Below are 16,891 nucleotides of genomic sequence, written 5' to 3' on the forward strand. Positions count from 1 at the left end.
CACAGAAAGTTAATGAGTGACTGAACGAAATAGAAATAAGGAAATATTCCTCGTTCTTTGATGGGTGCAAATACTAACACAGAAGCCACAGTGCCAACAAGCCAGACTGTTTCAAACTATGAATTATGAACTTTTTAAGCATTGGTCATTTTAAAAAGATTACAAGAAAAGTGGCCACGAAATATGAGTCCTTTTGGAGGGAATTAAGAAAATAGATAAATTTATCATTTGACCCGAACGCAAAGTTCACTGAACTTCGAACCATGGTATGTTCGAACATTCGAACACGTCACGTGTTCAGGCTTCGATCGACCCAAAAATATTTCAGAACATCGATTCGAAACGGAAGACGCCGTTAAAATCAGGTTAAATCGGTAATGGTGGCAGGTTATGTTTGTTTACTCGGTAAAATAAGCCGGTGTGAAAAAACGATTTGTCACGCCAAGTCGGCAGTTTATTTCCAGAGGTCTAAAATGTCCGGTAGCGAACTTTTGGAGCGGCTTCAAGAAGTGCAGCAAGTTTTAACACATTACTAGTAGATGCACGATGGTAAGAGCTTTGTGTACTCAAGTATATCATAGACCTGTCATTTGTTCCAGATGTTTTTAAGTCTGTGCATTGTGGACTGTATGGAGAAATTATAACGTTACCCTATAACATTTTTGTGTTACACTTACAGGTGAAGTGGGCGCCACAAGTTTTGTTTATTTTCATTTCTGTCATCCTGATTTTTCTCCTGTCAGCATGTTCAGCGGAGGAAGATGAAGGTAAGAAAAATCTGGAAAGTGATAGTATTGTGGGTGTGAGTGTGATTTTGTTTGTGTGTGTGTGTGTGTGTGTGTGTGTGTGTGTGTGTGTGTGTGTGTGTGTGTGTGTGTGTGTGTGTGTGTGTGTGTGTGTGTGTGCGCGTTTGCATGTGCGTGCGTGCGTGCGTGCGTGTGTGTGTGTGTAGCTGGGTTGGTGGAATGGCTAACGGGTTGATGGTTACCTTTCGTCGAATTATATTCTTGGTTCCTGTGTTACAAAACAAATATAACGCCACGGATCTTATTTCTTCTACCAGAAAGTGTCATAGACATCGAGTCTAACAAGGAGATGGCTAAGATGCTTCTGTACCTCAAGGACGAAGCCAGAGACACGTTTTTCTCGGACTGCATCAAACATTTCTGTGAAGACCACGAGCTGTCAAAACACAACAGCGACATGTGGGAGTCAGAGGACATCAAGAAAGCAAATCATGTAAGTCTGATAATTAGGTCACTGCATCGATTGTTTGTTTGTTTGTTTGTTTGTTTGTTTGTTTGTCTGCACGCTTACCAACAGAAAAATTTTAAAAGCGACATGTAAGGGACTGCGTAGCGTCATGTAATGTTTAATGATCATATTTCATTTGGCTCTGCTTTAAATTTCTTTTCCAGGACCGCTTCTGGGCAACTTATCGCTGTACAGTGAAGAAGCAACCCTCGGATTGCCCAGGTAAAAGGATAATATTGTAATTAGGGATTTTTCGTGAAGAATCTGTGAAGGTTCTGTGAAGAATCTGAAATGTGCGTTTGTATGGTCGTATGTCTGACCCACAGACATTGGAATTGTTCTAACGTTACTAATATAATGTTTAAACACATGATGTACCAATCCAGTCCATTTCTGTAGTGTTGAGTGTATGTGCAACGTCCCTTTCTAGTAGCGACAACAACCCGGATCGCGAACTCACAAATTCTTTGTCCCAGAGACGTTAGGTGTAACAAGTCGAGTGCGTGCTGCGAAGCTGGTGTGTTACGCCGAAGGGTGGTTATACCAGCTATACAGATACAGAAGCTGGTGTGTTATGCCGAAGGGCGGCTATACCGGCTCTACAGATACAGAAGCTGGTGTGTTACGCCGAAGGGCGGTTATACTGGCTATACAGATACAGAAGCTGGTGTGTTAAGCAGAAGGGCGGTTATACCGGCTATACAGATAAAGAGACATTGTCTTTTTATTAATACCACTGAACTACCTACATGTAGGCTACACGCACGTTCCAACGCTTATAAAATGATCTCCTCACAGTTGACGGTGGCTGGACGCAGTGGAGCGAGTGGGACATCTGTAGTCTGACCTGCGGCCCGGGCCTCCAACACCGCAGGAGGACGTGTTCCAACCCGCTCCCCCAGAACGGCGGCTATCCGTGTGACGGCCTGGCCATCGATACACTGCGCTGCGAGGACAGACCGTGTCCAGAAAAGGGTAAGGGTTAAACTTCATATGTCATTAAAACCTTATACTATCATGAAAGTTCATCTGTGTTGGTAGTTGCATGTTTAAAGTTAAAACTTTTGGTCCAACACAAAAAATTCTCTCACTTAGAGCTTCCGACCAGTCACTCTGGTCTTCCTCAGTAGACTGACCCAGTGAAGCTTGTCACGTGGCTTCTTTGAAGTGTGACGTCAACGCTGAAATCTCCAATGTCTTGTTTGATTTGTTCTTCCTAGTTTGCGCCGCTGTGCTTCTGAAAGGGACTCCGGTAAACGAGGCTCTCCTCCCCACCATGACGGTGTACAGCATGATAGACGGGGAATCCAACGGTCTGCCTGTGTTCGCCAGCAAACCAAACACTATCTGTAAAGGCCCATGCTACCTTTTCTCTGTCTTACATGGCGACGAGGACAAGGGACTGTGGTGTTTCGGCTTCAAAGTCGGTGAAATGAAGTGTTTCTTCATCGGACAGGGGCCAATTGGTCAGCTTCCAGCCAACATTACTGTCATGAGAGAATTTGTGGAGGGAGGGTTTCGCAAGAATCCGGATATGAACGTCATCTGTAAAGGTGGGTATATTATTTTTTTTTCAACTTTTCTCTTTAGAAATGCGAAAAACAAGTTGTAAAGGTACCAACTGCATAGTAAGGAACACCTGACGTGGCATAACATTTTGGGTGTGAAATTGTTTCACACTGCCGCAAGAATTTTTTTGTACCTTATATTGAGCTGATAGAAAATCTCTCACGAAGTGTACATTTCATGACTTGTGAGGGAACATTTCATTTAGCCTATAAGGGCCTCCATGAAAAACAGGCCCACCACCGCCACCACGCCTCCTCGGTGCAAGCTGCCAAAGATCGTCTGAACGAAGTGCATGCTGTTCATCCGCAGCTTGAACAACTCTGCGTCTTCGCCAAGTGCAGTTACGACCAAGTGACGCACTTACTTCCAAACAAACACGAAATCGTGAGTACTCTAAACTATGTCTAGAGTTAGAAGTTCAAGGGTTAGGTGTAACAAGTCGATCGGTGTGATGTAGCCAGCTGCCGCCGCGCCGCGTGCCTGCGAAGCTGGTGTGTTACGCCGAAAGGCGGTTATACCAGCTATACAGATACTCATATCAAACTGATATGACTCGTGAAATTTTGAGGGATCTATGTAGGCTAGATTCGAGCCTTTTGAGCCTTGGTCTCTCAGTCACTTATTTCGTGGTGGTGTCACAAAATGAGGGTGCCTCTTGTGGGCTATTTAATTGTCAACAATACAAGTCAGAAATCTAAGATAATGACACAAATATGTTGAAAAGTGGAAGTTAATCACAAATATTTTTTCAGTTAAATAATTGCATTTGTGTTTCACCGAAATGTCACAAAATTCAGATTTAAGCTAAAATACGAACATCCAGGCTTTTGTGCATGTATCTGTCCATGGTACTGAAAGTGTATTTGCTGTAAAAGCTTTCCGATATCGAACGTTCTGAGTTGTTTTGAATACAACTGCGCCAAATAAAATTTTACTGTCAAAGCATTGGTAAACAATTGTTTGTTTGAATTTTTACCCAACAGAATTCCTACTGGTCGGATCTCTCCTGCTATAAGTATTCCAGATCATGCAGAGGTGCGTTTTTCATTAAGTAGATCTCTAAACTATCTAAGTAACCAGATTATGTAAAGCATCACATTATTTTATATGACATTATGTAAATCATTACATTATGTAAAATACCACATTGTGCTAATCATCAAGTTATGTAAATTATAGCATGACGTGGATCACCACGTTTAGGTCAACCAATCAGCATTGCTGCAAATGTTTGGGACAATGCCATTCCACTATTACTAGTCTGTAAGATAGCGGGTGCTACCTGTAACATCTGACTCTTCAAATGATTTTTCCATGTGCTTGGGCCTTTTTGTATTACGTAACACCAGGTCTCATTCAGAAATGTATGCCTAGATCTGTCAGAAAATGCCTAGTTATGTCAGAAAATGCCTAGATCTGTCGGAAAATGCCTATATCTGCCAGAAAATGCCTAGATCTGTCAGAAAATGTCTAGATCTGTCAGAAAATGTCTAGATCTGTCAGAAAATGCCTAGATCTGTCAGAAAATGCCTACATCTGTCAGAAAATGCCTACTTATGTCAGAAAATGCCTACATCTGTCAGAAAATGCCTACATCTGTCAGAAAATGCCTACTTATGTCAGAAAATGCCTACATCTGTCAGAAAATGCCTACTTATGTCAGAAAATGCCTACATCTGTCAGAAAATGCCTACATCTGTCAGAAAATGCCTACTTATGTCAGAAAATGCCTAGATCTGTTTATATGGCTTAGATAATCCCTGACCAGTTTACACCATCAGTTCGTGTTTCTCTGTTCCCAAGTCGACGGACAGTGGTCTGAGTGGGGTCCGTGGAGTGCCTGTTCCGTGAAGTGTGGGCAGGGCTCTACCGTCCGGCAGCGGAACTGCACCGACCCGGCGCCACAGAACGGCGGCTTGCGGTGCCGGGGACAGCCCGTAGAGATCAAACAGTGCACAAGGAACGACGAGTGTACTTCCGGTAAGTTTGAGTTTGAGTTTTATTTAGATCCACAAATAGCCTCATAAGTCCTGTACAAGAATTTAAGGCTATTTTGTTCTGTGCCGTATGCAGTTTATGCGATCCGTGAAAGGAACTTTCGAAATGTCCCCCCTGTGACGTAGTTTGTATTCGAAATGTCCCCCCTGTGACGTAAGCAATTTATGCGATCCGTGAAAGTCGAATGGGTCTATTTGTTGTTATGTTTAATTAGCTCAATATGTTCGTACATCTTTAACTGCGTAAAGAAGCGAGAAGAAGCTGAACCTGTAAATAGTAGATCGCATTAGGTTGTATAGTATGTAAGTGTCATTACTGTTTTCTTTTACCCTGTCTACCCATGACCTGTACTTAGCTCGTTAGAGCACAGGCGTACAATAAAGGTCTTTCATTCATTATTATGTTTACCGAAGGAAAACATATTGTTTTTACTCAGTTTCTTCTTCCTCTTCTGTTCCAAACACTAACCTCTGACCTGGCCAATGACATGATTTGTTGACGTCTGCCACCATGGTGACTGGTTTTGGTTGACATAATGTTGCAATTTCATGGTCTGCTCTGCTCTACTCCTGTCACCATATACTCGTTGTACATGTACTAGTATGTGAAAGTGTTTGAGTAAAAATTTAACAGGGCAGACCATGTCCGAAGGTAAACATTATGCATTTGCTTTGCAAATTTTACTTCTCTAGTTTGATTTGTTCTTCCTAGATTGCGATATGATTTTTGAGCCTGCCAAATAATCTTGGGGGTTTTCAATATACCTTAGAAAATGGGTGGGAGGGATTTAGTCGTGATGTGGGAGACTAAAACTAACCTATCCCTAATCGTTTTGAACAATGACCCAACCCTATCCCTAACCCTGGTCATAAACACCTGACCTCTCACGTTAGTGACAGATCAATGATTTGGCTCAATATCGGAAATCTAAAATCTCCAATTTGTTTGATTTGTTCTTCCTAGATTGCGACGGCGTGCTTCTGGAAGGGACTCCAATAAGGTTGGCTGTAGCCGCCATCATGACAGTGTACAGCATGATAGAAGAGACATCCAACAATCTTCCCGCGTTCGCCAGCAAACCGAACAGCGTCTGTACGGGCCCATGCTACCTCTACTCTTTGGGAAAAACACAAATCGAGGAAAAGGGAGGGTCCGTGTGGTGTTTTGGCCTCAAAGTTGGTGAAAACACTTGTTTAATCGTTGGGTATGGGCCATTTCGTCAGCATCCGACCAAGATTAACGTCATGTTTGAATCTGTGAATGGAGAGTTTACCAAGAATCCGGATCTAAAAGTCAGCTGTTATTATGGTGGGTATACTGTTTCTTCCAAATTTTGTTTAAGAAATGCGAAAAATAAGTTGTTAAAGCATAACATTTTGGGTGTGAAATTGTTTCACACTGCCGCAAGAATTTTTTTGTACCTTATATTGAACCTAACCCTAACCCTAATCGTAAGCCTATCCTAGCCCTGAACAATGATCCCAACCCTAACCCTAACTCTAATACCAACCCTAACCCTAACTCTAACACCAACCCTAACCCTAACTCTAACACCAATCCTAACCGTAACTCTAATACCAACCCCAACCCTAACTCTAACTCTAACACCAACCCTAACCCTAACTCTAACACTAACCCTAACCCTAACCCTAACTCTAATACCAATACCAACCCTAACCCTGGTCCTAAACACCTGACCTCTCACGATCAAAGATTTGGCTCCACACAAAAAGTCTGAAATCTCCAATGTCTTGTTTGATTTGTTCTTCCCAGTTTGCGCCGCTTTAGTTCTGGAAGGGACTCCAGTAGACAAGACTCTCCTCCCAGCCTTTACGATGTACAGCATGACAGAAGAGACATCCAACAATCTTCCCGCGTTCGTCAGCAAACCGAACAAGGAGTGTGGTGGCAAATGCTACCTCTACTCTATGAAACATACCTACCTCGAGGACAGGGGACGGCAACAGTGGTGTTTCGGCTACAAAGTTGGTGTAGCACAATGTTTCCTCGTTGCGTTTGGGCCACTTGGTCAGCATCCGGCCAAGATTGACAGAATTTCTGAAACTCAGGATAACGAGTGGCGCGACAATCCGAATCTGAACGTCTTCTGTAATGGTGGGTATATTGTGTCTTCCAAATTTTAATTTTTCTTAAGAATTATGTGAAAAATAAGTTGTAAAGGTACCACAGTAAGGAACACCTGACGTGGCATAACATTTTGGGTGTGAAATTGTTTCACACTGCCGCAAGAATTGTTTTTGTACAAATATATTGAACTGATAGAAGATCTTTCACGAAGTGACTTCTGAAGTACTTCATTTAGACTATAAGGACCTCCATGAAAAACAGAGGTATTATTTCTTATGTCGATGAAGGTGAGACATCCAGGTAATAAGATACGCCAGTTACTCAAGCAACAGGATATGATTTTGGAAGCGGTCAGATGTTTCTTATATGTGTGTATGAGGAATTTCAGGAAGACGTGTAATATCCACCATACACACCCCTAACATCCACACACAGTTCCAGTTACATGTAACATTAATTGTCCTGTATTCGTCCTCTGCGTTGGTGGCAGTATAAAATAGGTTGATATAACTTGAGTGTGCTGTCACCACGTCTAGTCATGAAATGTTAGAATATATATTTTAAAAAAAGCATTAAGATGAACCCAAACCGATTAAGATGAGCCCAAAACGCTTGCCGGACCGGAAATATAAACTTTCTTGCTCCGTCTGTTCAGATGACGCGAAGGAGTGGATGTATACATGGTCGCCCTGGGGCCAGTGTCAGGGAGAGCCTTACTGCAGCATCGGTACCAGACAGCGTGAGATGACCTGTCCTAAGGCCGTCGAGGGCTGTCCGCAGAACCAAGCCGAAGGCGACGTAGTGGCGACTGCTGAAGAGCTGTGTACTCTGCCGCCATGTCAGGGTAGGTCACCAAATCAGAGGTATCATTCTGTAACGTCACTACATGACTATGACCTTTACCTCGTTCGCTGCGCTCACTCAATGGCTTTATTCGGTGGTTATAGCAACTGACAAGGCTTTAAGGAAGAAACTGAGTAAAACCATATGTTTTCCTTCGGTAAACATAATAAACGTGTAGTTGATGGCGGCTGGAGCGGCTGGAGCGAGTGGTCAGTGTCCACGAGTGACTGCGGGGAGGGGAAGCAAGGACGGTTCCGAACGTGTAACCACCCAGCCCCACAGGCTCACGGGAAGGATTGCCCAGGGCCGCGACTCCTGGTGAGAGCCGTGAACGTGCCGTGTGAAGAGGAAGGTAAGTCTGTTTATTTAAAGGTAAAACTTTTGTTCCAACACACTTTTGTTCTCACCTAGAGCTTTCGACCAGTCACTCTGGTCTTCATCAGTAGACTGACCCAGTGAGACTTGTCACGTGGTTTCTATGAAGTGTGACGTCAACACTGGGTCAAAGGTATCTTGTAGACAAGGTCGTCCCCCGTCGCGGTTAATTAGTGTGACGTCGTGTTGACGTCGACACACTTCAGAGAAGTTTACAAGTATCATTCTGTTTTTACCATTCATCAAGCCAACCGATGTTGATTTTTACGTTTTAGGTGCCCGGCACAAAAGAGAGACGAAGGAGGTGCAAGATCTCATGGATGAAGAACAATCTATAGATGGTAATCATGGACAGCAATCTATGGATGAAAACGTAGTTCAGGGACAGCAATCTGTGGCGGAGAAGGTCGTTCAAGGACCAAGTTCTGTGCCTAGGGATGAAGACTACGTTCAAAGCGAGGCATACGGAGATCACGACTTCCAACACACATCACACGGAGACATCGCCGGTCCGGAAGTAGAAGGAGAGGTGATCGCAGAACTGACCGACGAAGAGTCCAAAACCACGTCGGAAGGGATGTTGGTTCTCCCAAGTTTTCTGGAGAAAGCCGGAGAGCAGAGTGAGGACATGGCTTACCTGTCAAACTGGGGGAAGTGGACGACTTGCTCAAGGAGCTGCGAGGACGGGATCAGGAGAAGACAGCGGGACTGTCTCTGGAAGGAGCGGAGGTGCAGAGGAGACATTCGTGATGTCCAGCTCTGCAACATACAGCCATGTCCAGGTTAGCAAAGTATCGTTGTGTCTGTTAAAACACTTATCATAGCCTCTTACTCACGCATTCCCTCACTCATTCACACACACTCACTCACTCACTCACTCACTCACTCACTCACTAACCCACTCACTCACTAACCCACTCACTCACTAACCCACTCACTCACCCACCCACTCACTCACTCACACACTCTCACCCAGCCACACACACTCACTCACTCACTCACTCACCCACCCTCCCACTCACTCACTAACACACTCACTCACTCACTCACTCACTCACTCACTCTTTAGCCTCTAGATCTACGAATTTCGTGTTTTGTTCTTATTCTAGGATTGCCACAATGCAGAAGTTTTATGTATTGATCAGTTTTTGTAGTTGAAAAGGGTTGGGCTTTTCCAAATTTTCATAGAGTGTTTGCTTAATTTTTTTCTCTAACCATACAAACTATGACACATATCTTCTCCAGTTCATGGTGGCTTTAGCGATTGGTCCGAATGGACGGAATGTTCCCTGACATGTGGGGAGGGCACGACGTCCCGTAACAGGGTGTGTGCCAACCCTGCGCCCCGGCACGGCGGACAGATGTGCGAAGGTCCGGATCGGGAGGAGAAGGCGTGTCAGAAGAGCGAGTGTCCCAACAGCGGTAGGTTTGGGCATCTGTTAGTAAAATGGGTTTCATTCAGAGACTGTTTTGTAAAACAGAAGAACTGTGTTGATGACAGTTGAGTTATCAAAGCTATCGTTTGTCAATGTACCATCTTCATCGCCAATTTAATTCTAGGACCTTCATGTTCACCCCATTTCCTGTGTCTAGCCTTTTGACCTCCTGTCTTTCTGCCCAACTACTCGCAAGCATACACGCAAACCCACAGATACAACCAGTGGCACGTACCCATAGTAATGCTTCCGTACCCAGAACTAAAAGACAACTCTGTGACAACTTTTCTAGGGTGGCAAAAGTCAGTATCAAATTGGCCATCCAGTGTCCAGTCGCCAGAGAGGGTCCAATCTGACACCCAAGGCGTGTTGGACCCTCTCTTGCCACCCTAGGATCTGCTCGTAGATTACTGAAGCCTTGTATACATGATCGCAGGTGAAGACCACAAGTGGCAGTGGCAGTCGTGGGAGTCATGGCAACCGTGTGACCGCACCTGCGACATGGGGTACCGGCAGAGGAAGAGAGGCTGCATGACCAAACCTGGGGTGACACAGCTCTTTATCGACACAAATCTGAACTGCAAAGGCAGGAGAGTGGAAGTCATGGAATGTCAGGTTGCCGAATGTGCAGGTGACTTCACTCTTGCCTAAATTGTCGCTTGAACCACCAAAGTCCATATCAACTACATTTTCATAAGGCTAACCTAATACAAAAGTGGGTGGCTAGTATGAGATATCAACTTAATATACAATCGTTGGAGGACTACAGTTGAATTGCTTATCACACCATCCAAGTGAATTTCCAGGGTTTTCGTTTTGTATTATTTCCACGGACTAACGATACCACATATTTCTTCATTCCTAGAAAACGGTAACTGGGCGGGCTGGTTGTCTTGGTCGGGTTGTACGGCCACGTGCGGGGAGGGTGTGAGGTCCCGGGACCGGACCTGTACCGACCCGGCCCCGTCTGGAGACGGGAAAGAGTGCGAGGGACAGGGGACAGAGGTGGAACACTGCTCAATACCGCCCTGCATAGGTAAAATTCAAACCATGACTGTTAATGATGTGTAATGTTGTATGCATGTATCTGCTAGCCTGGGTACCATCCCCAGTAGTATATTCGCAAACTCTATAACTGGGTCTGGACTTGCACACATATAAAACGATTGGTCATGACGTCACGTAATGAGCTAGCCCGAGCAGCGGGGCTTCATTTGATTGGCTAAGCCTCAGAGGCGACGGCCAATGTCGCGCCTGCATTATTCAAGTGATGTTTGTTGTTTTGTAAACACAGATCTTCGTGCGAGTGTTTCTTTTCTCGGTGCGTTCTTTTTTTTTACCGGTAGGACGCCCAAAACATCACGAACGAAATTATTCAATGCATCTTTTTGCTCGTTTTTGAGCGACGATATTCCGTCTAAATCGTCCAAAACGGACGTGATTGCGAGGTGAACAATCAAACCTCCGTGAGCTGAGCGGCTTGTGCGTCAGCCATGTTGATGATTTATCGCGGAAAGACTGACTACGGCTATATCATGTGCGCTGTAGCGTTCGGTTCGCCGTCGGACATGTTGATGATAAGGCGTTCGGACGTTCGAACGGACGCTAACGTCGCCGTTCGGACATCCGAACAGCCCTTACCTAATATGTACACACCCAAAAAAGGGCTTAGACGAGTAGGACCAATCAGCGCGCTCGTTCAAAATCTGAACGAATATTTAGACTCCAGACGCTACATATGTGTGCAAGTCCAGACCCAGTTATAGAGTTTGCGAATATACTACTGGGGATGGTACCCAGGCTATGTATCTGCACACGTCAAACCATGACTTTTTGAAATATATAACGTTATCGTTACATATAACTATTCAGTAGTTCAAGTCGCGCATGTCGGGGGCTTAAACTTTGAACATATTCCGTTCTGTACCCATGCGACCGGTACTTAGTTCTGTAGAACACAAATGTACAATAAAGGTCTTCATTCATTCATTATAAATGCATCACAACTAGCACATGCGCACTCGGCACTGTGAAATGGCTTATTGACAAACGCTTATTTAAATGTCGCCTGCCTCCTGCACAGAAACTGACGGGACCACGCGAATCTTCAGCAAAAATTCCTACCTGATGTACCCAGCACCGACTCACCCGGCCCACGTCTGGCGGGCCTTCGTCCGTTTCTTTCCGTACACCGGAGACGGCCTCCTGCTGTGGACCTCGTCGGAAAAAGAGCGTGAAGAAGACGATGTGATGATAGAGCTTGGGTTGAAGGAGGGGCTCATTGTCTTTAAGGTGGTTCTTGGCGAAGACGAAGTGGATGTACTCGGTGACGAACCAAAGGTAAATAAACCGCTCCTGTCTGTCGATCAAAATTCTGATGTTTCGCGCAGGCACAGCACGTTCTGCCGACATGCCAACTTCACACTAAATTTTTTTTTCTGCCAGATTGATGCTTGGAATGACGTCGTTGCCACCATAGCCGGAGAGAGGGCGTCACTGCGAGTAAACGATGGAGAGATTCGAGAAAAATTGTTCAGTGTTGAACATCCAGGAGCCAGCTTTGGAGGACAACTTTTCCTTGGCGGCGCTCTTGCATACTCGATGGATTCCTTCTTCAAAACTGGTACTTCTTAATACAACATTTTCGATTGATAAGGATTCTAGAGTCTTTTTTTTTCATTTATGAGTCACATGCTACCATTCTGTTCAAATGTCTTTCGTACAAGTGTACACACAAATTAATGCATCCAAAAAATCATTAGTATTTAATTAGTATTGTAAATATAATAACATATATGTTAATCAACAATGTATGTATAGTCATGTAGTCATGTCTGTCTGTGGCCCCCGCCATCAGCTCTGCTGCCAGGGTGGCCACTGTATTGTGAATGTCGCAATTTTCGAAAATAAAAAAAAAAATAAAAAATCATTCCATGTTGCCACACATACAAAAATGCCAGAAGATTGTGGTTATTTCTGTTTGTCAGGCTTGCAAGGGAAGGTTTGTGACCTGTGGCTGAACTACCAACAGTTCAGCCTGAAGGAGTACCCCTGGAAGGGGGACAGGATTCCCGTCGAGGGGCACAACTCAGCTGACGAAAAAACAGGTGTGGAAGAAACTTATGAAAACAACAAAACAACTTGAGACAATTTGATGGGGCTAACCCATCTGTCTGAAAATTAAAAAATATGGTAATAGATGAATTAGTAACTCACTCACTCACTCACTCACTCACTAGGACTGAGTGATTGATTGAGTTAGTGAGTGAGTGAGTAAGTGAGCGAGGCATATGGATGATCAGGATATTTGAGTTTTCTTGTACGCAACTACTAGTATGTAATAACTTAGCTGACAATGTTTTGGCTGATCGTCTTTGGCCTCGTGGATGCTACGACGTCGTAAAGTCTTGATTTTTCTCGTCAGTACTCGTTTCTCATTTGCATCCAGGAGCTCTTAGGTAATTTTTAAAAAATTCTTTGCAGATCTAGTCGCTGCTTCGTTGTTGTTTTCCGGTGAGGAGTATGCAGAGATTCCAGTCACAACCCCGAAGGCTGCGCAAGGGTCCTTTACCATCTCCATGGTTCTGATGCCATCGGAGGGGGAAGGCTTGCTGCTTTTCAACAAAGGGACTGAGCGGAGCACCTACATCATACTCCTCCTCAGTAATAACCGCGTCGTGCTGAAGCTGGGCTTAGACGGGGAGGATATTCAAACTTCTAGTGAAGAACTGAAAGTAAGTTACATCGACCAACAACTTTGTACCTAATACCGTTTATCACAAAGGTTCTCAGAAGAATTTGATACCGACGGCAGCCTTGCGCGTTCTCGTCAGAAACCGCTCTTGCGTGAGAACAATTGCACTTCAATATGGTGACCGTAAAGTCTGTTATAATATTGTACGTTGTCCAAAAAATGTCTTTGACTTACTCATTAATATTAAGGTTATACTATTGTACGTTGTCAGACAAATGTATAAAACATGTTTATTAATCATATTGTATATGTATAGTTTATTTTGTTGCACACGTAGTTTTTGTATTCAGCGATGCGTACCTGGTAAATTTCAAAAAGGTGTGTATACTTTATTTTGGCTGCATGTGTAGTTTTGCTCTAAATTGATGCACCTGTGGTAAATTTCAGCTAAAGAGCTGGGTGCATCTCCAACTGACGATCACAAAACGAGGGGACGCGGAGATGAGGATCAACAGCGGACCGGCAACGCAGTTGTCCTGCGAAGGGATGCAGTACCAACCGGGCCCCTCGCTCATGATAGGGGGCGTAACAGAAGCGTTATGGAAGGATCTGATCAAGAATAAGCATGTTCCAGAGAAGAGGGGGTTCAAGGGTGCTATTTATAGCGTTAAGGTCTACGGCAAGGAATTCAAAATGGCTGACATGGCTCTTCAAAAACGAGGGCAGCTGCTTAATTCGGCCACTACGACGAAAGCAGGTAACATATATGAAAACTCATAACTTGCCTGGAAACGTAAAGAGAATGTATGTCTTCCGTATGTTATGATGCCTATGTCTATACAGCGATTCTTTACAGCGATGCAGAGTCCAATAATTTACAAGTCATTTTTGTCAAAACATGATAGCGTTTCTATCTAGCCTGGTTACCAAACCTATTATAGCTCCCGAGTCCTACGATTTCTCTCGCAAATAGATAGGCTGTAGGACTTTGGAGCTATAATAGGTTTGGTAACCAGGCTAGTTTCTAACAGTTCCACCGCATATTCCAGCCCACTATTCAGAGATAGTGGCCAGTGATGATTCGTCTCTCAAGCTACGGTGTGACTACAGCTTTATTGAGGGGAAAAACCTCTCAAAACCACATGTCATATGGATGAAGGAAGACCGAAGGCAACAAGAGGGCGAATTCGTCAGCATAACTAAAGAGGTGAGTAAAGTGTTTCTCTTTGTATTAGCCTTCAAGTCAGCATACAAATGCACAATAATGCCAATGGCCTTATGGTACTTTCTGTTGTTAGCATGTTGAACTGAACCTTTAGATATAGGAAAATATGTAACATGTTTCGACTACTATTTTCTTGAAAATGTCAAGAATAAGTATACATTTCAAACGTTATTATCACAGTACAATATGTATGCCTGATTATGCTGGCTAAACTTATTACGTAAAAACGTTAAAACGTACTATTTTTGCATCGTTTGGAACCTTTAAACTAGCATGCTGTTTTTGATCAAACTGTTAGTGAAAATTGTTTCTGCATGTTGTAGGAACCTGACAATAAATACGTGACCACGCTACACTTGAGGGACCTGCATTCCAGCATGACTGGTAGCTACTCCTGCCTGGTGGTACATGGAGGAAGGGCATTCGTAACACATGCATACGGAATACTTGTGGAGACATCTGTCCTAGCTACAGGTGAGAGAATGAAACTAAGGGTTAAACTAGAAGTCAAACGTAAAAGAAAATGAATATAGAGTTGGAATCTAGGAGGGGTAGGTGGTGGGGGTCTTGATGGAGGTCATCGCAGAAAGAAAACATATTTCTACTTCGAAGCTTGTAGGAGTGGTTATATTATGTCAAACGGATTGACTTAATCATTCATTAAATCTGTTAGCACAATGCACGTGTGACAAGAAACAAACGCGCGGTCGTGTGGCGTAGCGGCAGCGTGCTCGACTCGGAACCAAAAGGTCCCGGGTTTAGTACTGACATGCCACCGATCTCGTGCCCTTGGGAAAGGCACTTAACACGACTTTCCCCACTAGACTCAAGTGAAAATGAGTATTGCATTGTCCTGTATCCGTCCTCTGCGTTGGTGTGTGTGCTGTCACTATGTCTAGTCTTTGAAATGTTGGAATATATAAATAAAAAAAACAGTCATTAAATTTTTCTTACAGGCAAAATGACAGCGACCGAGGAGGACAATCTAGTACTGGAAGTCATACTGCTGGTACTACTGGTGCCCTTTCTTGTTGTCATCTGTGTCTGCTGTGCTGCTAGGATCCGCTGCTGCCAAGAGAGGTGAGCATAGTTCTTTGCATGTTATTTACGATCGAAGATGGCTGTGAGCAATAGTCACAGAGATGAAACATTCAGTCTATACTATCTATGGCAATCACTCGTGATCTTTATTTGCAATCGGATACAGATTCACGTACAGATACATAGTCATGCACAGATACAGATTCATGTACAGATATACAGATACAGACTTTCCGAATAGGATTACCGTGTCAGTCCCTACACCTGAGTGAGGGTTACAGTTGACACGGTGGCCTTCGCGTGAATTTGTTTAAGGTGGAGACCCATACACTTGGGCATCCGTCTTCCCCAGCGGATCCATATTGAGGGAAACGTGCTGGTTCCGGTTGGGATGCTTGCAGCGAGCTGCCGGATGCCTTGGTTACGCTCAAGTTCCGCCTTGATCACATCAGCCCGCCTGGCGCTACTTTCGTCCGCCAGCTGAAGACAACTGCCGTTGGAGACTTGTCCCTCTAATTGAGGGGCACACAGTCTATATAATAGGGTTGTTCTATATAACAGCGTTTGACTGATCTACCACACCATAAGGTTGTAGACAGCCGCGTAGTTCGTTCGTATTTGTCCTCACTAACTAAAGTGTCCGTTCTTTCTGTGAGAAATCCCACATCTGACACCATCTTTCAAGAATGGCCATGGGGCAAGAATACAACAGATTACGTTTAATGTGCTCTTTTCCACTCTATATAAAGCTCACGTTTCGTGACTTCATGTAAATAAATCCTTTGAAACAGTACTAGTGCACGTTGCCCTAGTCAAACAGCATACAGAAAACAATGAAATCTTTTACAGGTTTCCATTCCTTGGAAGACTCTATAGCCAAATGGTCGACAAGGCTGGAAAGAGCAAGATCGTCAGGAAGGCAGGAGAGGCGGTGCAAAGAGCTGGACAGAGCAGGGTCGTCAGAACAGCCGGAGAGGCGGTCCAGAGAGCTGGGCAGAGCAAGATCGTCAAGACAGCGGGGGGAGCGATGCAGAGCATCAAGGCAGGCGTTGTAGACAAGATAGGCGCAAAGATACGCCCCAAACAGTACCGAAAGGGGACCGAAAGTCGTACTGATGATGAGGAGATGATCGAGGAATCGTCTGGTCACGAGACTGTTGTGTCTCTCAGAACGGATGCCATGGGGGAGGTCCCCGGCACTCCGCCGTCTTCAGACTTTCTGATCTCCTCACCCAGCACTACGCCACTTCAGTATAAGGTCTCAACATCGGTACCCGCGTCGCCAGAAGGGATCTCTATTTCTACTCCACCTCCTCCACCTCCTGCTGCAGGCCCACCTCCTGCTGCAGGCCCACCTCCTCCACCTCC

At 44.5% G+C, this 16,891-nt stretch overlaps 2 protein-coding genes across 2 annotated transcripts in view; one reads left to right on the forward strand and one right to left on the reverse strand.

Annotated features, from left to right (window-relative positions):
• The first annotated feature begins 377 nt into the window (after positions 1–377).
• Positions 378–16,780, forward strand: LOC109462666. Its single transcript, XM_019759226.1, is given in 21 exon segments — positions 378–392; positions 680–767; positions 1,076–1,239; positions 1,419–1,476; positions 2,053–2,229; positions 4,627–4,808; positions 7,567–8,104; positions 8,403–8,909; positions 9,373–9,549; positions 10,000–10,194; positions 10,429–10,599; positions 11,647–11,889; positions 12,551–12,670; positions 13,047–13,297; positions 13,705–14,014; positions 14,307–14,464; positions 14,806–14,956; positions 14,987–14,995; positions 15,439–15,562; positions 16,373–16,712; positions 16,760–16,780. Coding segments are annotated over 21 exon segments (3,999 nt in total).
• Positions 16,781–16,824: 44 nt separating this feature from the next.
• Positions 16,825–16,891, reverse strand: part of LOC109462667 — a 23,308-nt gene continuing 23,241 nt past the window's right edge. The window contains exon 23 of the mRNA XM_019759227.1: positions 16,825–16,887. Coding sequence (XP_019614786.1) covers positions 16,825–16,887 — 63 coding nt within the window. The remainder of the gene's footprint in view (positions 16,888–16,891) is intronic.

This window comes from Branchiostoma belcheri, unplaced genomic scaffold (assembly GCF_001625305.1).
Source record: "Branchiostoma belcheri isolate BF01 breed outbred unplaced genomic scaffold, Haploidv18h27 scaffold12, whole genome shotgun sequence".
Lineage (NCBI taxonomy): Eukaryota > Metazoa > Chordata > Leptocardii > Amphioxiformes > Branchiostomatidae > Branchiostoma > Branchiostoma belcheri.